The sequence below is a fragment of the Notechis scutatus genome, chromosome 1, assembly GCF_049901735.1.
Source record: "Notechis scutatus isolate UNSWTSFEM ecotype Mainland chromosome 1, rNotScu1.2, whole genome shotgun sequence".
Taxonomy (NCBI): Eukaryota; Metazoa; Chordata; class Lepidosauria; order Squamata; family Elapidae; genus Notechis; species Notechis scutatus.
The window spans coordinates 56,557,697-56,582,623 of NC_142009.1; the positions used below are offsets into that span (position 1 = coordinate 56,557,697).

Genomic DNA, 24,927 nt, shown 5'->3' on the forward strand with positions numbered 1-24,927 from the left:
CTGTTTTTAAATTAATTAATTACAGAAGATGTCTTTCCTAATAGGACCTCTTCCTTTTTGGTAGAAGGAATTGTCCTGTATTTGAAATGCTAAATGCTGTTCCCCCAATTGCTTCATTGCTGCTAGTAGAACTTTAACTTTTTGAATGAGGCAATGTTTGTAGTGTATTGATGCCAGGATTTAATCAGCAGTGAAAGGATACCTATCTTTGCTTTTCTCATAGGAAGTGCCTAATGAGCAATCCATTGACGATATGGTGGGACGACCCCTGATGCATTTGTCAGCTGCCAAGCAGGCGAGCGGAGAAGCAGTCTACTGTGATGACATCCCTTCTTACACAAATGAACTCTACCTAACACTGGTTACCAGCAGCAAAGCCCATGCTAAAATTATGTAAGTCCTGTTTCCATGGCATACGCCATTATTTATTAAATGGTACAGGCCACAATTATTATGATGTGGAAGTTGTCAGGATTCCAGCAATCACTCTAATTAAATCATGATTCTCGAGCCAAACTCCAAAAAACTTCAAAGGATTCATTAGAGGCGACATACTGGCACTGCCCTGTATGAAGCCAACTCTGGCATATGTAATTTACAGTCACCTGTGACCAGGGGTGGGATTCAAAATTTTTAACAACTGGTTCTGTGGGCATGGCTTAGGTGGTGGGCATGGCTTGGTGGTCATGTGACTGGGTGGGCATGGCTTGGTGGTAATGTTATTGGCTGGGTGTGGCCAACTCAATATCACTCACATCGAGGCATGCATCTCCTTGCCTGGCCTCTCATGACTGTGGGGATGCTGCAATAGTCGTAAGTGTGAAAAATCATCATAAGTCACTTTTTTCAGTGCCATTGTGACTTTGAATGGTCACTCCACGCAAGCCAAGTACCAGCAAAGGAGGGAAAAAAACTCCAGAGACATTCCTGAGACAGGAAGTCTAGTCCTGCCAAGAATGTAATAAGGGTTAACGGAGAGGCAGTTTCTGTAAGCAACACCAGAATGTTTCCTTCCTGCCTTCCTTACAGGATTAGGCCAGTAATTTCTTCTAACAACTGGTTCTCCGAACTGCTTAGAATGTTAACAACCGGTTCTAGCAAATAGGTGTGAACTGGTAGAATCCCACCCCTGCCTGTGACCTTGTTTTCCCCCTCCCCCCTGGGTGTCTCATGAACCAGATTCTCCAATTGAGCACATTCACAGGCTGGGTGTCATCATTCACTTTCTCAAATTAAATATATTTGAGGCCAAAAACTCTGGTATTTTAGTTACAATCTTTTAAAGATACGGGTTGGAATGTACTTTCGCTTTTAAACTGCTGCACTGCTCTTCCAGATTTCCTTCCTCCCCCGCCCCCTTTATGGCAACTACTAAAACAGGTATAGGAATGTTTTATGAGTTGATAGATGTGGTCTTTTGTGTCTCTTACATTATACAGGCCCCCAAGGAAAGGCTATAGTCCACCTCCATATAATATGCAACTCGTTTCTGCCTCTGGAAATTGTGTAATTCTTACAACTGACAGCATGTCAGAAGGTACAAACTATAAATGTACACAGATTATTACAAAATCTGTAGTAATTTGTAGTTGCGCCTATCCACAGTTGAGCTTTAGAATGTTGATCATCTTTTCTTGGAGAGTTTTGAGAAACATATATATGTATAGGGTTTAATTTCTAGATCCCCAATCTAGAAAAATCCCTTGGTTGCCCTTCTTTGAATCTCTTCTTCTTTCAACAAAGGATATTGCCCAGAAGCAGACACAATACTCAAAAGGAGGGTGTTCAATGCAGACATTGATTTTAGAAATTTTTGTTTTAGAAATTAATGCAGTCAAAAATTGTATTTGCAGACATACACCTAAATCTCATGGGAATAATCCTACTGTGCTATTCTTTTTTTTCAGCTCCATTGATACCACAGAAGCTCAAAATGTACCTGGCTTTGTGTGTTTTGTCTCTAATCAGGATGTTCCAGGAAGTAACACTTCTGGGATTTGTAATGATGAAACCATCTTTGCAAAAGACATTGTACGTAACTATTGCTTTTCATCTACAAATTGTCCTATTTATCTCAAAGATACTGAAATGGAGCAATCAAGTCACTTGCATTATAGCTCAATTATCTCTCTCCCTTGGTTCATTCCCAGTTGTATTCTATACATTTTATACTCTTCACTTTGGCTTGAATTGGTGAGTTTTAGAGTGACAACTGGCAGATGTACCATCATCCCCCATGAAAATTGTATTTGTATGTGTTCTGATACACGATCAAATGTGTATGTCATGTGGAATGACATACTAAATTATGAGATGTCCTTCCCCATGAAGTGGTATATATGATGGGGCATCTCATAGTTTTGGTAATGAATGCAGCTTAATGTGCATATCAACACCAATTGAAGATAGTTTCCACTGAATTCACTGGGATCAAATATAATCACATGTAATTGTCTGTTCTCTATCATTTCCCATTCGATTTCATGAGAAAGAATTTGCTTTTAAAACTCTTTCAAAACAGAAGAATGTGATATTCTTGCTCTCATTTAGTTGCAAGGTGGCAAGGTATGTGAGGGAATATCCTGTATTTCACTGTACAATTCTCCCTTTTCCAGTACTCTGATGTTCTTGACTACCCACAGTTTAAGGAAATGCCAAGGAAAAATATTTTATGGGAACTTTACTTAAAGAGACATCACCACTTCTAAAGGGAAGGTTTGCCCCTGATAGGAAGATATCTATGGAGATTCTCAGTCATCCAGATCATGGTTGTCTGGGGGCCTTAATGACTCTCTAAAAGAATGCAAATGACCAGCTGTCTGCAAGGAGTATAAATCTTTCCATTCCCCACCATCCAGTCAGAGCTGAAGAAACTTCTTGGATGAGAAGGAAAATGCTTTCAAAGGAAAACCAGAAATTCCAGTTGCCTCTGGAAAAAGCACCTTTCTGAAGTATAGGAAGAGTTCTCTTCCTCTAGGGAAAATTGGAGAAATTGCTTGTTCAAAATTTAATTCATAATTTTGAAAATCCGTTTGTGCCCAGACTAGCTGTTGTCCAACAGTATGTCTACATTCAGAATGTTTGTTCTCTTTATGTAAATTTTTGGGTTTCCCCCCAAAAAACTTAATTTTGGGGTTTCAAAAATAAACATATCCAAATTAAAGTATTACTGACAATAAATCAGCTAAAATTTCCAAAGTTACTGAATAAACAAAAGTCTTTTTTCCCCTCATAGGTGACATGTGTTGGGCACATTATTGGTGCAGTATTGGCAGATACACAGGAACATTCTCGAAGAGCTGCTAAAGCAGTGGAGATCATATATGAAGAGCTTACACCAATTATCACTATCCAGGTGAGCACTGCAAGAAAGTGACATAGACCTTGATTTCAGAGTCCTGACTGGAAAGAAAGTTGTTGATGCTAGAGCACAGGAGAGAATAGGGAATTCTAATGAAATAGATAATGACACGTACTATCTGCCAATGTTTTTTTCTAGATAAGGTGCAGAAACTTTAATTGTACCTTGCATTCAAAATATGATGCAGATTACGAACAGTACATAACATTGGTCCAACTTGGCTAAGCTACACAAAATAGAGCTGGTGGTTTTATGTGTGTATGTGTGAGCACGCATGTACATGTAAATATGTGTGTATTTAATTGATTCTCCTATAATTTTCACAGGAAGCCATTGAGAAAGAGTCTTTCTTTAAGACTGATAGGAAGATTGAAAAAGGAAATATCCAGAAAGGATTTGAAGAGGCTGATCATATTGTGGAAGGTAAGCTTCCTCATTTCTTATTGTTTCTTTCGGATTTATATATAACAAAGATTTCTTTTAAAGCATTGACTGGATGAATTACACATTTGCATTGATCTTGGGACTCTGTTTTAGACAAAACATTAGAAATGGACATCTTTTCAAGCTCTTCTTGTTTTGTTATTATTTTTTCCAGCTTCCCTACACTGCTTGTCATATCGGAGTAAAAATGGAAAGTTTCTTTGATACATATCAAGTGCTCAGAGGCTAAGAACACACGATAATCCTTTTTTGTAACTAAATGGCATAATTGGGTGTGGTGGAATCTGGGTAGGGTGAAATTTTGAACTAACTATATTTCTTGGAGTCTGTACTCAAAGTTACTAATGGGGTAAAGGGAGTAAGACAAGAGAGAATAATATTCTTTTACTTTGTTAAGAGGAGCAAATAGGAGGCAAATTGCTATTTGATAAAGTGCATAAAGATTGTTAAATCTAGATGGACTCAGGAGAGGCCCAGGTTTTCCTCCCAAATGATTGGAGTCTAAGAACTCAAGCAGTGAAGATCAGCAGTTGGACTCTGAATTCCATGAACTTGAATCAGAGTCATTATTGTATAAATTCTCACACCACCCTGGAAAACACTATTTTGAATTTAATGTATTATTTGATTTGGAAATCCTTTCTTTTCATCCTCCCTAGGGGAGATGCACATTGGTGGCCAGGAACATTTTTATCTGGAGACTCACTGCACAATTGCTGTACCAAAAGGAGAAGATGGAGAAATGGAACTCTTTGTATCCACCCAAAACTTAGCAAAAACACAGGTTAGCCAGTCTCTTGATAGCTTTTGGAGAAGGCAGTCAGTTTGTCACCAAGAATAACATGATTTATTATTGTTATTGCTATTATTATTTGAATAGGGATGTTCATTAAGAGTTGAAGAGCGATTTTCTTCTAGAGTGCAATAAGAAAGGAAATGGTTATATTCTCCATTCCTATCCTGTCTTATTATGGAGTAAGAATGATGCTTCACACATCAAAAAAAATCAATGTGGTTTTTGTACATTTGCAGAAATCACATTCTTCAAAAGTTGACAAGGCAGATTAGCTCAGCTGTATACAAGGCAAAGCATATTGTTAAGGACATGCAGGTTATCTTTGGCATAGGAAAACTAAGAAACTCAATTCGAGTTTCTGTTATTCCTTGATGTTCCTAATTTAGGAGCTATAGAACTGATAAACTTACCTATAGAATTATATGGCAAATTAGTAAATTACTGTAGCATGAAGTCAATTTTGTCTTTACCTGAAAGGAAAATGATTCTAATTTAACACATTCCAAAAAAAAGATTAGACAGAAAAAAAATCTAAACACAAACAAAAGTCTTGAATAGTCCTTCACATTTCTATTTTATCAACAAAGATTGACTGCTGCCACTGAAACCAATCCTGGATACTTTATAATCTGAATGTGACCACCTTGTACATGTATTTGCATATATCTGCATCTATGTATATAAAGTACTTTCTCATACGCAAACTGTCTTCTAACCTCTGCATGCAGGAATTCACACTTTCCCATCAAGAAACTGAAAATTTGACCTCAGGAAACATAAATCTATGCATGCTTATTGATAATAAATCTCACCGACTTCAATAATTCTCCTTGCTTGCGAATATGTGTAGGCTACTTCTACACCAGGAATGGAGTTTTTTAGCTTAGTTTCTCTCTTTCTCTTTACAGAAGGAGAACTATTTCAATGTAGGCTAATACATGGTTGAATTATTTTAACTTGTTATTTTTAGGATCTTGTTGCTAACGCTTTAGGAGTTCCTGCTAATCGAATTCTGGTTCGTGTGAAGAGAATGGGAGGAGGATTTGGAGGGAAAGAATCCAGAAGCATTATCTTGTCTACAGTTGTTGCAGTAGCTGCTGCTAAGTAAGTTCTAATGAATGGCCCCTCTGTATGGTTACTTCAGGTTTTAATGTGAAGTTAAAGTTTCTGTTTCATATGGAGAATCAAGAAAATAGCTTTGTTTGTGGCCCGGAACCACTACATGTCCTTTTCCAGGGTTATTGTTCTGCTTGGTTTGTCACATAGAAATGCAAAATTCTACTATAATTTGGAAATGGTTGCCACCTTCAACATCATGCTGGAGACACTTACTTTCATTGCCAATTTGTAGTTTTATATTATATTACACTGTTCGGTGCCTTTTAGAATTAGATTCATAAATGTCAAAAGAACGTAGTTTTCAATACCAGCCTTTGGCCTCTAAAGCTTTATTTAATTTTTTTTTTGAAACTAGGCAAAGGTTTTTTTCCCCTCCCCCCTTTCCTGGTCTTTTCAATTATATGATGATTTCATACATCTTTAGAACTGTCTCTCTTTCTCTATTTTTTTTAAAACTTAACTTGCTTTTAGAAAATATAGGTGAGACTTGTAGTAGTATTGGGGGGAATCTATGTGTGCTCTATGACTGAGGGAATGTCAGAATAGAAAAGGTTTATTCCCAAATGAAAGCACTTAGAAAAGAGCCTCCTGTGTTGTTCACTGATATAAATTGTTACCGTGACACCTTTGCAGTAGGTTTACTCTCAGCCTAATTCTACAGGACTGGCTGCCCAGTACGATGCATGCTTGATCGAGATGAAGATATGCTGATTTCTGGTGGAAGACACCCATTTTGGGCACAGTATAAGGTAAATAAAAATTAATATGAGCATTAAAAAGATTACACTTGTTATGAGCGAAACACTTGTGATGAGTGACTTTTGCACTGCTCGATCCACATTCTGGAGCAAGTAATATAACAGAAGAAGAATGAATGTATACCTCATTCTAAATCTATTTATTTATTTTATTGATTGATTTTTTTAATCCCCCTTTTTATTTTTATAGAAAAATGAATACCTAGTATGCTCCTCCCATTTTTCCTACACAAAAACTCTGTAAGGTGGGTTGGGCTAGAAGAGAGTGACTGGCCCAAAGTCATATAGCTGGCTTTCACACCTAAGGCAGGAATAGGACTTGTGGGTTCTAATAATCATCTAATAATAGCTTCCGTGAAAGCCTGTCTTTCAAAACCAAATAGCTCAGTTAAATGAATATCAGAATATTTGTAAATGGAACAATTGAATTCTACAAAATAGTTATTTTCTGCTTTTCCCAGGTTGGCTTTAAGAAAAATGGAAGGATAACTAGCCTAGATGTATCATATTACAGCAATGGAGGAAATTCTATTGATCTTTCTCATGGGGTAAGTTGGAAATCACGGTCTACTGTGATTCCTTTGAACCAATGTCAGGGGTTGTGGGAACCAACAAGCTTTTTGAATTCCATGGAATTCTGTTTTCTGGTAGAATGGGGAAATAGCAAGGATATCTTAGATTAGAATAGCAACAATGATAACTATATAATGCAGACAAGGGCAAAGTGATACTAATCAGAAAGTCAGACTTGATCCCTAAATTGGGTCTGATGCAACGTATCAAAAAAAGCTGAATATTACTCAAGTGTGTTAGGCTTCCAGAAGTCAGTGATATCAGTAATTCACATTTTGGGAATCCAGGCTAGGCTGCTTGAGATGCAAATCTCAAAAAGAGCTTGAGATTAAAAAGTGAAGAGTGCTTGAGATAAATAAAGGCTCACCAAGAAAGTTATGATGAAATAATAAGTTCAATGTAACATTGAAGCTCTTTTTTGCATGCATAATATCATACATTTTCTGACATTTTATGTACAGTATACAGAAAACATTCAGTTTGTAACTATTGATGCAGGAATAACAGCAAGTAAAGCAAACAAACAAACCCACCCCTCACGCTATTTATTTATTTATTTATTTATTTATTTATTTATTTATTTATTTATTTATTTATTTATTTATTTATTTAAATTGATTCCACAGGTTATGGACAGAGCTGTGCTTCACATGGACAATTCCTACAACATCCCAAATATCAGAGGTATCGGTGTAGTCTGTAAAACAAATCTGGCCTCCAACACAGCCTTCCGTGGATTTGGGGGTCCCCAGGGAATGATGGTTGCTGAGTGCTGGATAAGTGACATAGCCTTGAAGTGTGGGCTGCCAGCAGAAGAGGTATGTGCTCACCAAGATATAATTTTACAGAAAGCAAGTTATAATACTCTCCTACTCACTTGTACTCATCAGAACTTTCACACTTCCCTTTTATGGGAAAGCAGTGGGCCATAATTTCTTTCTTGGAGTTGATAAATCCTTTTGGCCTAAAGGCAAAGGAACAAATTGGATACCCTTCCCTCCTTGTCTATATCACCAACATTCCTTTTTGGAAAACTGCCAATCTGGTGAAAGGCTGGTGACACCTCTTTCCTCGATGCTCCTCTTTTTGAATTCCAAACCTTTGTTTTCTCTTCAGATCTTTTCAGTGTTCTTGAACTGAGACTAGATCACATGCATTTTGTGGACACCATCTCCTTATCTCCTGTCTGTTATAACTTGGTTAGCATTATTTTCACCTGCCTTTCAATGCATACATCCTTCATGCAGTTCCACTGAACCTGATTTCATCACTGATGCTGATAATTGGATTGTTTCACTAGCTGGATGTAAAAATCTTATTAGGTATCGTGGCAATTGTGTCCCATTCCTTTATTCTACTGAATATTGATGGGGTGATGAACATTCAATATGTTGCTTAAGCTCTGCTTGTTTGTTTAAAAGATCCCAGTTATTTCAGAACTGAAGTCTGTCCATTTCTCTTTTGTTCTGAAAAGGTACGAAAAATCAATCTGTATAGTGAAGGAGATCTAACTCATTTCAATCAGAAGCTTGAGGGGTTCACCTTGAAAAGATGTTGGGAGGAATGCCTTGCAAAATCGAAGTATCATTCCAGAAGAACAAACATTGAGAAGTTCAACCAGTGAGTATCTTGTTTTTTACAGATAATTTCTGATTTTACTGAAAGTTGGAATTATCTCATATGGATTATTTTCATTCTAAAGGTTGCCACCTAGCAACATCATACCCAATTGTCTGAAATAAATTCTCTGCTAATTGAAATTAATGGATTTGGCAGAAAAATGTATGGACCTCTGTCAAAGTTGTAATTTCAGTCCTCTATGTTTTATTTATTGCATTGTTCCTGATCACTATAAGGCTAATTAATAAGGCAATTCAGGCTATTTCTGTGTATTATGCATGCATGTATATAACTAGATAAGCACAAATACCCATTTGATAGCATGTTAAGGTATTTTTTCCAGATTTTATTCACACACATGCACACACACGCATGCACACACATGCACATGAATCACAGAAAAATATGACATTCAGAAAAGATAAAAATACATTTGGAACAAAAATGTGGAGGAGCACAATATACTGCATTATCGCATTGCATTGGATTGAGCCATTCAGAAAAAAATATCTTGGTATATCATACAATAAGGACAGCCCTTTCTTTAACTGCTATAAACAGACTGGAGTAGCTGCTAATGTGATTCAGAGAAACTTCCCACAGCTTTCTCAATCATTTTTACTGTTTGAAGGATAAAGCTGGATTCTTATGGATTCCTATGACCAGTAGCTGGAAACTGGAGGGGGAGGATGCAGAAGACTAGCAAACTGGCACTAAGAAAGCAATATGCAACTACTGTGGAAAATTTCTTGTATTACTAGTATTAGATCTCCTTGAATTTTATCTTGTATTTGGGACTAAATACAGTACAATTTATTCTCTCTCTCAAGCAGCTAGCTTTTATGGGTTTGATCATTAGAGAATCACACCTACTGTGGGCTTAAAATAAAATATCATATATCAAATGAGATACGCTGCATTGGTTTATTACTCCAGTTCCCTATGAAATGCTGACAAAAGCTTTCAAAACTTCAAAGATAAAAAGAAAAATAATTCAAGGTCAAATGCAAAGGAAAGAAATGGGTGGGGGGAAACACCCTGTGGTATAAATGCAGTATAAATGTATATATTTAGATTGGTATACTATCAGGTTTAAACTTTAGATGAATCCTTTTGAACATTATATTCAGTACTACAAGGCTGCCATCAGTAACCATGTTTCTTATTTATAACATATACTGACTGGATGCTAGATTTGTTTTACACACAATCTTGCGAAATAATGCCTTGCTTAGGAAGAATGCATTTGGAAAGGCATGCCAAACTCTTCTGTTTTCCCAGGCAGAATCGCTGGAAGAAGAGGGGCATAGCCATTACTCCTACCAAGTTTGGGATCAGCTTCACCGTTCCTTTTCTGAATCAGGTTGGCAAACATCCTATATTTTTACTTAGACAGCCTATGGGCCGCTGGTGGCCTTCTTCATATTAAAATAGAATTCCCATGCTTCATGTGTTTGCAGACTTTGGAATTTTTTTTTTTTAAATAGAGATTGCATCAAACATAGTTATTATCAACTCATAAAATATTTCTATGGTCTTTTTAGAGTTGCCAACAGAAAGGGAGGTGGGAGCAGTGCGACAGCTTACAAACCGAAAGTGCATTCCATAAATGTTTTCAAAGATAGTAACTAGGTTACTGAAGTTTCTGCCATGCAAAATTCTAACTGGAGAGCATGATTGATAACTCTTGGCTATGAATGTGTTCCATTGGAGAATATAAATTACGATATATCCAGAGGGTGTGGGAAAACTAGGGTCAAGGCTGATAATGAGTTATGTGTCTCAGAGTCGGCTACACCCAGGCAGTGCCGGACATGTTAACTCCCAATAAATCCTTTTGAAGTTTTGGAAGTTTGGCTCGAGAGTCATGATTTAAGTGGGTGTAACTGCCAGAATTCTCACCATAGGACAGATTGTATCTGAACTTCAAAATGACTGGGTGTCAGCTGAGGGCAGCAACTATTTTTATGATCTCATTTTCCAAAGTGCTGGACCAAAATGTTTAGTTTTCTGGTTGAAGCAAAATATACTGCTACCTGCCCCAGATGGCACTACATCAGCACTAGTGTAAGGACAGCATGCTCCATCATATCTGACAGCAGCAGACTAGAGGCATGATATTCACACTTCTGTCTGCCAATACCTCGCTGCTGTTTCCTGCCCAATCTTCTGCTGCTATATCTACTAGCTGAAGGGGCCCGCTCACTTTATTTGCTCATAATTCAGATCAGAAATGGTATTCAGCAGGTTCTGACAGTTCTGGAGAACCGGTAGCAGAAATTTTGAGTAGTTTGGGGAACTGGCAAATACCACCTCTGACTGGCCCCGCCCCCATTTATTCCCTGCCTCCCAAGTCCCAGTTGATCAGCTGGGTCTTCTTTTGTTGCCCTGCACAGAAGAAGGGAGCTGGAAAGCAGGTTAGTGAGGTGGGGAGGGAATGGGGATTTTGCAGTAACCTTCCCTCAGGAGTGAGGAGGGAATGCAGATTTTACAGTATCCTTCCCCTGCCATGCCCACCAAGCCAGGCCCACCAAGCCAAGCCAAGCTCACCAAGCCATGCCCACAGAACTGGTAGTAAATTTTTTTGAATCCCACCACTGATTCAGATCTTCATAAACTAATAGCAAGTTGATTTGTGTAAATAATATTTTCTTTAGCTTTAGTTGAATATGAAACAACTTCTGTCAGTTACACGACTGCATTAATAAATTCTGAAAATGGGGGGGATCTATATATAGTCCCAACTTGCTATACATTGTGGTCGGAGTTCAGTAATGAGGTGCCTGGTCATTTATGAGTGCAATAAGAAAGCTTTTCCTGTAGATTAAATTTCATATAGGTTTCAGACCTGATATTCTGTAAGTAAAATATGATTCAATACCTTTTTGTATCCATGCTTCTTCTATTGTATGTATGTTTATATAGTCTGGATGAAGCTACAGTTTAATATTGGATGGGTTTCATATGATTAAATTCCATGGGGCTTCTAATATTAGTAATTTGGCATCAGTTAGATTGATTCCTACTGAAAGCATATGAAAGAAGAAAGACTATAGTTAAAAATGTGTCCTAGAGACAACAGTATTTCAAAGAGATCTTAACAGCTCATTTCTCTAATTTTGGTGATAGGCTGGTGCATTGATACATGTTTACACTGATGGTTCAGTGTTGCTCACACATGGCGGGACTGAGATGGGTCAAGGTCTGCACACCAAGATGATTCAGGTAAATTAGGAATATGTATATAAAAGCCCTGTGCTATTTTAATACGGGGTCCCCAAACTTGGCAACTCTAAGACTGGTGGACTTCAACTCCCAGAATTCTCCAGCCAGCCAGATTCTGGGAATTCAAGTCCAACAGTCTTAAAGTTGACAAGTTTGGAGACCTCTGTTTTAATATATACCTACTGTATATACTCGAGTATAAGCCTAGTTTTTCAGCCCATTTTTTGTGCTGAAAAAATCCCCTCGGCTTATACTCGAGTCAGATTCCCTCTGAAAAAAAATGGTGTGGAGTCGCGGCCTCCGGCGGCAGCGACTCCCAACAGCCCAGCCGGGAAGGGAAAGGCAAAAGCGCTTTGCCTTTCCCTTCCCGAGGCGGCGGGACTGGGGCCGCGCGGCGGTAGTGACTCCTGACTCAGGGGCCTCCGAGGGAGGGGAAGAGAGTGACTCCTGCCTCCGCTGTCATCATCATCTTCTTCTTTTGGGTTAGTGAATCAATTAAACCTTTCATGATAGTGAGATCGTTTCCCAAATTAATTATTTTTATTTTTGAAATTTACCAGTAGCTGCTGCATTTCCCACCTCGGCTTATACTCGAGTCAATAAGTTTTCCCAGTTTTTGTGTAAAATTAGGTGCCTCGGCTTATATTCGGGTCGACTTATACTCGAGTGTATACGGTAATTTGTTCAGATACATCTATTAAAATGACAGCTTCTGAAATCCTGCAAACCTCTTGACCTGTAGGTACCCTATTAAAATATGGATTCCCCCCGCCCCTATTTCCCTTGCTGTTTTTATTTGATATCTGATGGGAGTCAGAATAGCTTGATAGTTTTTTTTTAAGAAAAGAAAGAAACAGCTTTCCATAAAGTTCTGTTTCTTTGAGTTGTGGCCAGTCTAACATTTAACAATGAATCCCATGTTCTCTTTGTAGGTTGCAAGCAAGACTCTGGGAATCCCTACCTCTAAGATCCATATAAGTGAGACAAGCACCAACACAGTGCCAAATGCATCACCGACAGCTGCTTCTGTCAGTGCTGATATCAATGGGATGGCTGTTTTTGTAAGGGATATTTCTTGTACACAATTTTGTACACAATTTTGTAGTTATCTAAATGATTTGGCTGCACTGCCCCCATCCCCCAGCTAAAAGGTGTTATCAATACAAGTTTAATGTAAAAGAAAATTGTTAAATTAATGATGGAGTGCCATTATCTATATGTTGGTGAGAAAATCCTTTGTCTTAGACCCTGGAATTCTACTGCTGATCAAAATAGCAACATTAGGAATGATAATATCTGGTCATTAAGCTTCAACCAATGTTTAATTTGAGATAAACAAAGATACACTAATAGATGACTCTTAGGTATCTCTGTAGTATCTTTCCACAACCTGTTGTCCTCCAGATGTGTTGGATCAAATTCTACTTTTTCACTTCCATTGCCAAAGTCTGCAATTCTGAGATCATATCTGTGACATACAGTCTCACAAAAGTTAGAAAAGTTGACTTACACAATCATTGCTGTTAGCACAAGTCTGTTTGGCTTAGGAGTTCAAGAAACAGTTTATTTAGTTTGCCCTGATTTTGTTTTTAGTATATGTCCAGTTGCTGCTTGCCTGAAATGGCAATTTAAAATCTGAAGTAGATCATTATATTTTTATTCCTTTGAATAAAAAGTAAAACTATGGAGACTTAAACAGTTTCTAAACAGTTTTTACTCTATGTAGAGTGAAACAGTTTCAAACAAGTAAAACTATGTAGAGTTAATTGCAATCTGCAGCCACAATAGAGATTATCTTTGTAACAATTTTTGGGGGGGATTTGGATTATTTTTTAGAATGCTTGTCAGACGATCTTAAAACGATTGGAGCAATTCAGATATAAAGGATCATGGCAAGACTGGGTATGTTTTTATTTAGTGCAAGTTGAAGTTTAAATAATATAAATGTGCTACCTGTATACCACTTGCTACTATATACTATTCATTCATTCTGAGCAGCTTTCTCCCATGCTACTTTTTCTTAATTGCTACATAGCATAGTTGTCATATCCCATCTTGATTCTGTATTAATGTTATGTGGCAGTCTTCCCAAATCTAGAGCTTCTTCCACATAAGTGGAGTTTTGTGGGAGGCAACTACTACAATTTTCTAGCTCTAATGCTGACAACTCGTGTCATTGTGGTTTATACAGGATGTGCCCTATTCAAGGAGTGGCGGTTACAAAAGTGTCTTGTTCTGTATTTTTATTTTTTATTTTATTTATTTTGATTTGTCAATCACTTACAAGATAATAGGTATAAGTATATACATAATTATGAATACATGAAATGGGTACATATAAGAAAAAATAAAAGAAACAATAGGACAGGGACGGTAGGCACTTTGGTGTGCTTATGCACGCCCCCTACAGACCTCTTAGGAAAGGGGTGAGGTCAATAGTAGACAGTCTAAGGTTAAAGTTTTTGGGGTTTGGGGAAGAAACCACAGAGTCAGGTAGAGTATTCCAGACATTGACCACTCTGTTTGCTGAAGTCGTATTTCCTGCAATCAAGTTTGGTGCGATTAACCTTGAGTTTGTATCTATTGCGTGCTCTTGTTTTGTTATGGTTGAAGCTGAAGTATACATTGACAGGTAAGTCATTGCAATGTGTGAGTTTATATACCATACTTAGATCAGACTGAAGACGGCGTAATTCAAAGTTTTCTAGGTCTAGAATTTCAAGTCTGGTGGCATAAGGTATTCTACAATGAGTAGAAGAGTGGAGAACTCTTCTTGTGAAATATTTCTGGACTTTCTCAACTGTGTTAATATCAGATACGTAATGTGGGTTCCAGACTGAGGAGCTGTATTTGAGTATTGGTCTAGCAAATGTTTTGTATGCTCTAGTTAGTAGTGTGATATTACCAGAGAAAAAGCTACGTAAGATTAGATTAACAACTCTTAATGCCTTTTTGGCTATGTAGTTAGAGTGGGCTCTAGCATTTAGATAATTAGAGATGAGTATTCCAAGGTTCTTTAAAGAGCTTGGATCATCAACAAGGTCTTGACTATTCAGCTTGTATTTTATTTTCTGGTGGTTTTTTTTTGCCAATATGTAGGGCAGAGCATTTATTTGTTGAGATTTGAAGTTGCCATTTGTTTGACCATTCTGATACATAGTCAAGGTCATTTTGAAGGGTAGCAGTATTGTCTGTGGTGTTGAATAGCTTTACATCGTCAGCGAAGAGAACGCAGTTGCTCTTGATATGATCACAGAGGTCATTTATGTAGAGTATGAAGACAGTTGGTCCTAGAACACTGCCTTGGGGGACACCACTATTGACAGGTACAGAATTTGATAGGACACTCCCAATTTTGACTATTTGTTGTCTGTTTGACAGGAATGCTTCTATCCAGTTATGCAGGTGTCCAGAGATACCATAAGATTTTAGTTTTAGGAGTAGTTTGTCGTGTACCACTGAATCAAAGGCTTTACAGAAGTCTATGTAGATTGCATCTATTGTTTTGCCCTGATCGAGTTGTGTAGTCCATATGTTTTTGCAGTGTAAGAGTTGCAGATTACAGGATAGTTTTTTCTGAAACCAAATTGTTTATTGGAGAGTAGGTTGTTTGTCTCTAAGTGGAGGATAATGGATTGGTTAATAATTGATTCCATGACTTTACAGGTGACGCAGCATAAGGAGATTGGTCTGTAATTTTCAACTAGGCTGGGATCTCCCTTTTTGAAGATGGGGATGACTGTGGCTTGTGACCATAGGTTAGGCAAGGAGCTGGTCCTGAAAGATTTTTCAAAGATTATACTTAGTGGTTCTGCTGTGGCAGTGGATAGCTTTTTAAAGAAGTAGGCACATATTTCATCTGGTCCAATAGATAGAGATGATTTTAGATTGTGTAGTTCTTTTTCAACATTGTTTTCTGTAAAATCGATATGTATTAGATCATTGTAGTTTTCTGTGGTTCGGCTAGGAAATACTGGGCACGATCCATTGCTGTTTACAAATACTGAGCCAAAGAATGTGTTAAAGATGTTGGCTTTAATGGTGTCGTCGTCGCAGTCTTTACCATTAGGTCCTATCAGGGGTAGGATAGACCTTGAGTCTTTTAGTTTGTTGTTTACAAAATTGTGGAAAGTGCGGGTGGAATTGGTGCATAGAAGGTTTTCCTCTTGTTTAATGTGATAATTGGTGCATTCAGTCTTTATCTGGTGGCATAAATTTTTGTATCAGCTTTTGAAGTTGGCAACATGACCAGATTTGTTTTTCCACCAGAGTGATCTCTTTTTGGATTGAAGTTTCCTTATTGTTATGGGTAATCTGTTTTTGGTTTTTTTGGGTGGGAGTTGTTGTTGGTACATATAGTTTGATGACTCTTTTGACTTCAAGTAAAAATATGTTGTAATAGTCTTCAACAGTATTGCATCCAGTGAATAGAGATTGCCAATCAAGGGATGAGAGATCATTGTCTATAAGATCTTAGTTGCCTTTTTGAAGTTATAATTGTGGATTACGTCATTATGATGATTTTTGTGTGGGCGTATGTTGAGACAAAAGTCAATCATATTGTGGTCACTATTGGAAAAGGGTTCTTTAGTTTGTATTCTGTAAATTAAATTCAAACTATTGCAGAAGATGAGATCGAGGCAGTTGTTAAGTCTAGTATTGTTGGTTACTACTATCACAAATGGTTCCCCATCCATGTGTTGATTATATCAGCCATGTTTAATTTGGTGTTGCCATCTATTTGGTCTAAACTCTAAAGCATGTAAAAATATAAATGCAGAACAAGGCTGCCCACGGTTTTGAGTTGGCAAATATAAAAACACAATTATAAGCCATTTTAATATTTAGCAATGCACTCCTGTACATTTCTATTCAGAAGGAAATTCCATTTAGTTCTGTGGGACACCCTTCTAGGTAAAGAGATATGTTGGAAGATGTAGACTTGTAGTCTTTCAGATGCTGTTGAATTATAGTTCCCAGCATTTTCCCACATTCATTGCAGCTATTTGGAATTGGAGATAAGCAATAACTGGAAGGTAATTGTGTACAACCCTCAGAATATTGCACTCTCACATAGAGCACTCTTTGCTCTATGTTGATCTCAGGCAAAGGTCTATTATGGTTGTAAAGTTGAACCTTACGAGTTCTTTGGTTTTTGTTTAATGTTTTCTTGATGATGTTCTCTTATGAATGCTTGTGTTACTCAATGAAACACTTCCATTCTCCCCAGGATATTACCGTTATTCCAGTTTGAGAAAAACTTAACGAAATTTTACATGCGTCTTTCACTAGGTGTTAGCAGCCTACCAGAAGTGTGTGAGTTTATCAGCTACAGGATTTTTTAGGTGAGTGAAACTATCTGAGAGAAGATCTGCAGAATGTCATAAGGTTTGGCATTTGGGTATTATTTCTGCTGTTGAGGATTTAGGTAGAATCTCATTTCATATAAGGGGCTTATAATAAAGAAGATGAGACAGAGTTGTCTCTTGTCCACATTCTACTAACATAATAAGCTTGTTAACTCCACTTATTCTTGAAATCCCAGATTGCATTTTTTACTTGAGTCACGATATTTGCTCTAAATAATGCATAAGAATTAGAGAGAACAGCTAAATGTTTTTCTGGCTGAGTGCCAGAGGGAGACGAGGAAGAATGCTGTAATAAAGAAATGGAATGAATGCATGGAGTAACTGAAATAATTCTATGCTGGCCCTCAATGTGACCTCCAGATTTTGGGGACCAGGTCTGAAGTGCAAATGTCTTGTTTTCAGTCCCCTGGATAATATTGATTAATAAGAATCATGGTTGGATCTTCAGAATCTCCTGTATTGCTTACTCTAGTAACTTTCAGATAACCTAACAACATTGGACAAAATCACAATTAGTGATTTTCCTGTAATGATAATAAAATCTGTACATGCATACAAACTCATCCTTCATACTATTTCCTTTTAGGGTAAGCAACAATGTGCAAAAAAGAAAAGAAAAGAAAGAAATTGTAGGACAAGAGACCAAAGTTATCATGAGCAAAATAAAATGAAATTTAGCCAATCTAGTTTACTCCCAACTGTATGTTATATTTCTCCATCTCTTTTTATTCTTGCAAACCAATCTTGCTTTGGTCACATCCATACATTCGTGCATTGCCTTGTAATCTTATAATCTCTCTGATGATTTTATATTTTCCTCCTTTTGTTCCCTTTTTGTTAAGCATTCCTGATGTTGGGTATGACTTCTCAAAGAATGCAGGAAAACCTTTCAGTTACTACTCCTATGGTGTTTCTTGTTCTGAGGTTGAGATAGATTGTCTGACTGGTGACCATAAGGTAAGCAGATTTACTAAACAGTTAAAAGCACTTCATCATTTTGATGTATAGAGGGACATTTTACAATAATTAGGAATGAATTTAACGGGTAAGTCGTTTTTGTCTTTAGATTGTGTGAACTTCAGTAAATCTTTTGCTCTGTGCTTATTTTTTTTTAAACTAAGGTTATATAGTTGTTGGTTTGTTTGTTTTTAAAAAATCACTTGGTGTATTTTGCTTTTGGTGGATTCATCTCGGTATGAAAGTGGTAAAAACATTTCCAAATTTGTGGTGGAACTTCTATAATCTATTTCTTTAATTTCGTTTTAATCATTAATTTCATAGTGATGTTAGATTTCCACAAATGTGAAGGCCATCCTGATATTTGACTCCAATGAGCTGCATCTTTAAGCAATTAATTCTATAATTAGGATAATTTTTTCAATCATCAAGTATTGCATTGCATTGAGATTGGGATCTTAAAGTCACACTGAGAGTTATCTTGTCAACATCAATATCTAGGCTGAATTTTGACCTGGATAGTTCCAGCTCAGATGAAAACCTTGCCCTTCCATGAAACAAACGAATAAAAACATCAAGTCAAATGATACACATATTTAGCTAATAGTATGTGGTTAGTCTTGTGTTTAATCAGGCTTTACTTGTTTCAATATTTAGAATCTTCGCACTGATATTGTGATGGATGTTGGCACCAGCCTGAATCCAGCTATAGATATAGGGCAGGTAAGCAGTGCAAGTTGTCTGTACTCTGTGAAGCTGAAATAAATGTGTGTACAAACAGACAGATTAAATTGGTTAATAATCAGCAAAAGGCAGCAGTACTATGAACTCTTTTAACACAAGAAACTGTTAATTGCTAATTTATTGTCAGTTTGTGTTCAAGCATTTTGCACATGATGCATATCTTTATGGTCCTCAATCCTCAGGCTGTGGCCAACTACTGGCTGTGGCCCATTTGGAACAGGGCCATGCAAGTGGGGAGTGCAAACGTGCACACACACACACACAGCTCCACTCTCATGACTGGTGGGTGCTCACATGTAAAGCTCCATTTGCTCAAGAGTGACAGGTGTGCTCGCCTGCTACTCACATTGAACCATCCCCTCTCACTCCACTTGCTGGTTCTCCAAGACAGAAAGGTTGAGGACCACTGATTTAGACATATAATCTAGTTGAATATGTGCATATTTGAGCTGGCAAATCTTCAATATGTGGTAATATTAAAACTGGAACTGGTTAACATTTAACTTCGTTACATTTATTATATTAGGTGAACTCCGAACCCTATCTGCAAATGTTTTTCTTGTAAATAAGCATTGTTCACAAGGACTTTTATATTTATGTTTCATGTTTTTAACTACACATTATTGCTTTTTTCATCTACAATATGACATGAACCATTTTTGGGTCTAATATTAGCAATGAGGCCTTTGGCCCCTCATGAACTTCATCTGTCTCTACAAAAGATCACAGGTTTTTGTTGTAGAGCGGCGGTTACAGAGGAGAGACGGAGCCAGGTTAGGCTAACAGTCTTTATTCAAGAGAATAAAGGGTCGCCGCGGCTTCAGAGGCAATCTGACAGCCAGCTGGCGGCGACAGCTGATGCCGTTTGACAGCTCCCTTTTATAGCCGGCTGTCAAACGGCATCAGCCAATGGGAGCGATTGGCGCTCCCGCTCAGGCGGAGGACCAGAAGGAGAACTGCTGGCAGGTTCTTAAGACATAACAGTTTTGATGCATATTACCTATGGTTTTGGGAAACAAGCCACCTTCAAAATTTATGAACCTGATTTAGTTTTCTACATAACTACAATTACTCAGAATAGCTACATTTTGAAGTTTGGAAACAAGCCCCATTCAGGTGTCACTTGAATTGAATCATTCACCATGCATGTCATCTGATAAATCATCTTTTCTGCTAACATTATTCAAATAATAAGTTTCCTTGTAATATTCACAAGTTCATTGTTAATGTCTGTAGGAGGAATGTATATGCATCTAAGACGAAATGTGTTTGAGCCACATTTACTCTGCATTTGAAAAAGCTTCCAGCAAAACAGACTCCCTTGGAGCATGTAGATAACTGGACAGAGGCCAATCTTACCATAATAAAGGACAGGGGGAGGAGGGGAGGGGAGTTATCTGAATATCTTTCTGAAAAAGCACTTCAGAGTCAGCATCTGAATGAGACCAATGAGAGCTTCCTTTCATGGCCATACCTGAGAGGAGGACCATTAAAGTTTGGCATTTATTGCTAATGCAATTCAGTACAATGTCCAAATGTTTTAGCAAGCATATACTTTAAATCATTGCTTACAACAAATGGTAAAGCAATATATTTGTTATAATTTTATTAGTTGCTTTGCCACTAATTTAAGCAACAATCATGTAATGCAATTTATATAAATGTCTGCAAACAGTGTTTTTCTTAATCGCTAAATTTTTCTTAATCGCTAAATAATTGCAGTCTAGCTCTGAAGTCTTTAAAGTGAGCAGTTTTCTTAGTTTGATGGTAAGGTTTACACACAGTCTTAATGAACGCAGTGGGTCCTATTCCCAAGAACGCGGGAATAGGATTGCAGTCATAATTAAGCATTTAGAAAGATGACCTAAGCATGTTTGCAGAAACCTGTGCCATATTTGGTTCTGAAATCTTTCCATTTTATTTTTCAATTGTTACCAAAGAGAAAGGAAAAGAACAAATTTGGACTTGATTTATTTATTTTTCCAGATTGAAGGAGCCTTTGTCCAAGGAATTGGGCTGTTTACCATGGAGGAGCTACGCTATTCCCCCGAAGGCAACTTGTATACGCGAGGGCCTGGAATGTACAAGATCCCTGCATTTGGGGACATTCCATCAGAGTTTCATGTTTCTCTTCTCCGGGATTGTCCAAACAACAAAGCCATTTATTCATCTAAGGTAAATATCTCACTGGGAAATACACTTCTCCATTTGTTAATTAACATATTAACTTATTAAGCATATATGTGAGGCAGAACATTGTTCTCATATCTCCTGTACTTCATATATTTCATGACAATTAGCAACATGGGATCTTGCTTTGATTGCCTCAGTAAGTAACCAGAATACAATCAAATATATTTTAGGTGATGAATACCGCTGAATTAATTCTATGTTCTATTTAAGAATATCTTTCTTTCTCCCTTTCCTTTTATGATTGTTTCCGTCCCCCACACACTTATTTTTTCTTTCTATCCACCATTCTAAAACAGTGTAGTATTTATAGAACAGGCCAATGCTAAATCAGAACTTGTTAGCGGGAGCATCAGAGCATAATGATTTTTGTACTACTACACTGAGAAATATAAATATTATGTTTTAACAACTCCATTTATCTCTTCTATAGTATCCTGCCTTACCTTAAAACATTTTAAATGAACTTACTGTAGGATGATCTGGAATTGCTCATTTTGTTTACTTGGGTTACTGGCTATAGAAAGTTTATTATATTGTAAATGTTTCTTCACTAATTAAGTACTCTTTGGCCGAATGTACAGACTATTTTAAATCCTAAATGTAGCTGAACAAAATACTATAAATAGCAGCTAAACAATACTATGGCTTAATATGATGATCAGGTTCACACAACACGCTGAATCACATACAATTCCATTTGAGCTTACCCTAATGTGTTTGACAAACCTAACTTCTCTAATTCAACATTATACAAGATTAATAATGCCACTGCTTATTGGTCTTGGATGTACTCAGAGTTATTCCCTAACAGACAGATATATTTGTCTTCTTACACAATTGGGGAACCTATAAAAGTGAAAGTGGACTCATTGTTGCCTCATATTGGAGTTATTTGATTGTGATGATTCATTACATGTTGGGAAAAAACCTTGAAAGCAGAGAATTTGCTGTAGTAGTATACATTCCCAGGAAATGTAGCTTCATGAATGATCAGAATTGGAGTCTATATGAGTAAAGCAAGATTTATTCTACAGACACATACCTCCCAATATATACAGTATAACATATGGATGGAAGACATTAGATTCAGACTATAGAATTGTCTTGGGAGGGAAATGAATTCATGAGCATGATCCCATACTTATTCTCACATGATTCTTCTTATGACAAGAACATAAACTTGAATAGGACTAATGTCCAGCACTAAAGCCTGGGTGAGAGGAAGACAATCAAAAGAAGGAAGTGCTGTCTTGAGTCCTATTAAGAAACTCGTTTGATATGGTCAAGGACCATATTTCTTCTGAGCTGATGATGTCATATAAGAAAGCATAACGTGGAATACAACATACAAATTATGCACAAAAGATACATTTTTCCATCACTGTACATAGTAATTCCACAGTGAAATTGTGAACCAGTGCATTATATGTGATATAATTATATGCTGAGAATAAGTTTTTGATGGAAGATTGCATGGCCTTTTGCCTTTTCATCTCCATAGGCTGTGGGTGAGCCTCCATTGTTCTTAGCAGCCTCAGTATTTTATGCTATCAAAGATGCAATTCTCTCTGCAAGGGAAGAATCTGGATTGAAGGGAACATTCAGATTAGATAGTCCAGCTACTCCAGAAAGAATACGCAATGCTTGTGTTGATTCCTTCACCAAATTGGTAAGTTAATTTGCCTCCTATTGTCTTCTGCAAGTATAATTATTTAAGCATTAGATCAACATGAACCAGGACCCTGCTTTGAATTGGTAAAGGCTTTCCCAAACACTTGGTAATCACAACATTTAACAATTTTATAGTGCTTTTCAAGGATTCAAAACGTATGATCTTGAAATCTTCACAGCAAACTAGATTTCCTTGTGAGTCCATGGGAGAAGCAAGATTTGAACAAAGATTTCTGACTTGAACCTTAGTCTTTTAGCTGGTACACTAAAGTACACCTTTTCTAAAACAAGAGTCTTTTAGAAATTTGCCAATGCAGGCAAGTACATTAAGTAAAAGTCCATCAAAATACAGATATTAATGAAAACAATGCAGCATGATATATTTTATTACCAAAATTATTTGCAAAACGTTTAAACATTGGAAGCAATTGCAAAAAACCTACAACAACCTGCATATGTTTGGAGAAATGTATTCCTAAATTCATGCAATTGTCAGTTCAACTTTTTTTAAAAAAGTTTCACGATTGATGAATTGAATTCAATATAGCTGCAGAAATTATTAAGAGAAAACAAAATTAACATCTTTTGTCATCCTTAAATGACTCTTGATCCATGAAGTCCAGTATTATTGATTCAGGATTTCAGGACTTCAAGCAGAAACTATTTTCAGCCCTACTTGGAAATGCAAAAAGTTGAAGCATCTATAATGTTCTCATTCCATTTTTTTCTTTTAGTGTCCACCTGCTGTACGAGGAACTTTTAAACCATGGTCTGTGGTCGTGTGAATGAAGACATCTCTAGAAATTAGCTCCACTTATTAAAATAGGTTTTTCTCCAGCGACCAAACAAAGCAGTACCTCTAAACTGAAATCAGAACTGTATTCCGTGTCTACCTTATTGACTGAGAAAGCTTTATAATTTAATTATGGAAGCATCAGTTGATAAAAAAAATGTTGTTGTTGATAAATTATTGCAGATGTGATATATAACAAAGGGAGAGAGAGAAAATTACTTTTCTTTTCTTTGTGAAGAGAAAGTTTGCAATGGTTCCTTTAAGCTTGCAGTGAAGATCATGGAAACACTATGTATATGTTCACTTTTCAAGTGCAATCATGCTATCCAGCCTCAAAAATGCATCTTTGGCTGATTTGATGCAATCAATTAATCATCATCATCACATCTAATTTCTTCTTAATCTTTTGGATGGATCATTGAAGATGGTAAGACAGTGAGGAGAGGCCACTGTTTCATTTTTCTTTGGTGTACTAAGGATGAGAGAGGTAGTTTAATGGCTAACAAAGGCACTTTTGACCTCTGTTTTCAGCTTCCTGTTCTTTCAAATTTGCTAGAGTAAAATCAGTATTATTACCTTAGTCAGAGTGAGGCAATCACCCCAAGGAGGAGATGCGAGGCATATAATGATCCAATACCCAAATCCATGGGATTATGATCCATTGAACTCGGTGAGGCTTACTTTTGAGTTGACATATACAGGTTATCAGTAACCTATATAGAAAGCTGTTTTTCTCACAACTTTTGGAACATTATCACCAGTTTAATTTTGTCAAAAAAACCAACAACGAACAGGCTAAACTGAGGATTGTGGGATTTCACAAAAGCACAATTTGTGGAGGCATATTAGGGAAGACCGTCTTCCCATATTTTGCCCTATAGTGTTTGTTCAGTGCAGTGTTTATTTAACCAAACACTCCGCTACATGGATATTGATTTTCCCCCTTTTATCCATTCTATGCTACAATACTTTTGTCTGTAGGCTAGGGTTATTATTATTGCATTTTGTACTCATGGTGAATATGTCCAAAATCCATAAATTTTAAAACAAATAACAAAAAAATGAAAAACATTGTACAATAAACATATTTTCTATAGATAAGTTAAGGAGCCCTAAAATATTAGAGAAATGGGAAGAATACTGAACAAGTTGATGATACTAGTTCCATTTCAGGAGGAGAAATGTATAGGTGAACTGACTGGACTTCCTTCCTGAAGATGAATTAGTTCATAATATATTTGAAGTGTTTAAAAGCCATCTAGTTTACCATATAACTATTGGGCATTTCTCCCACATCAAATCCC

The 24,927-nt window shown here is 36.9% G+C and overlaps 1 protein-coding gene across 1 annotated transcript in view; it reads left to right on the top strand.

Moving 5' to 3' along the window:
• Window positions 1-24,691, top strand: part of XDH (xanthine dehydrogenase) — a 59,246-nt gene extending 34,555 nt beyond the window's left edge. The window contains exons 17-36 of the mRNA XM_026681849.2: window positions 224-393; window positions 1,908-2,031; window positions 3,236-3,355; window positions 3,688-3,784; window positions 4,465-4,589; window positions 5,572-5,705; window positions 6,382-6,469; window positions 6,940-7,026; window positions 7,678-7,869; window positions 8,526-8,671; window positions 9,953-10,034; window positions 11,801-11,896; window positions 12,829-12,957; window positions 13,733-13,798; window positions 17,189-17,241; window positions 18,108-18,222; window positions 18,880-18,945; window positions 20,953-21,141; window positions 22,661-22,828; window positions 23,565-24,691. Coding sequence (XP_026537634.2) covers window positions 224-393; window positions 1,908-2,031; window positions 3,236-3,355; window positions 3,688-3,784; window positions 4,465-4,589; window positions 5,572-5,705; window positions 6,382-6,469; window positions 6,940-7,026; window positions 7,678-7,869; window positions 8,526-8,671; window positions 9,953-10,034; window positions 11,801-11,896; window positions 12,829-12,957; window positions 13,733-13,798; window positions 17,189-17,241; window positions 18,108-18,222; window positions 18,880-18,945; window positions 20,953-21,141; window positions 22,661-22,828; window positions 23,565-23,615 — 2,298 coding nt within the window. The 3' untranslated portion in view covers window positions 23,616-24,691. The remainder of the gene's footprint in view (window positions 1-223; window positions 394-1,907; window positions 2,032-3,235; window positions 3,356-3,687; window positions 3,785-4,464; window positions 4,590-5,571; window positions 5,706-6,381; window positions 6,470-6,939; window positions 7,027-7,677; window positions 7,870-8,525; window positions 8,672-9,952; window positions 10,035-11,800; window positions 11,897-12,828; window positions 12,958-13,732; window positions 13,799-17,188; window positions 17,242-18,107; window positions 18,223-18,879; window positions 18,946-20,952; window positions 21,142-22,660; window positions 22,829-23,564) is intronic.
• The last annotated feature ends 236 nt before the right edge of the window (window positions 24,692-24,927 follow it).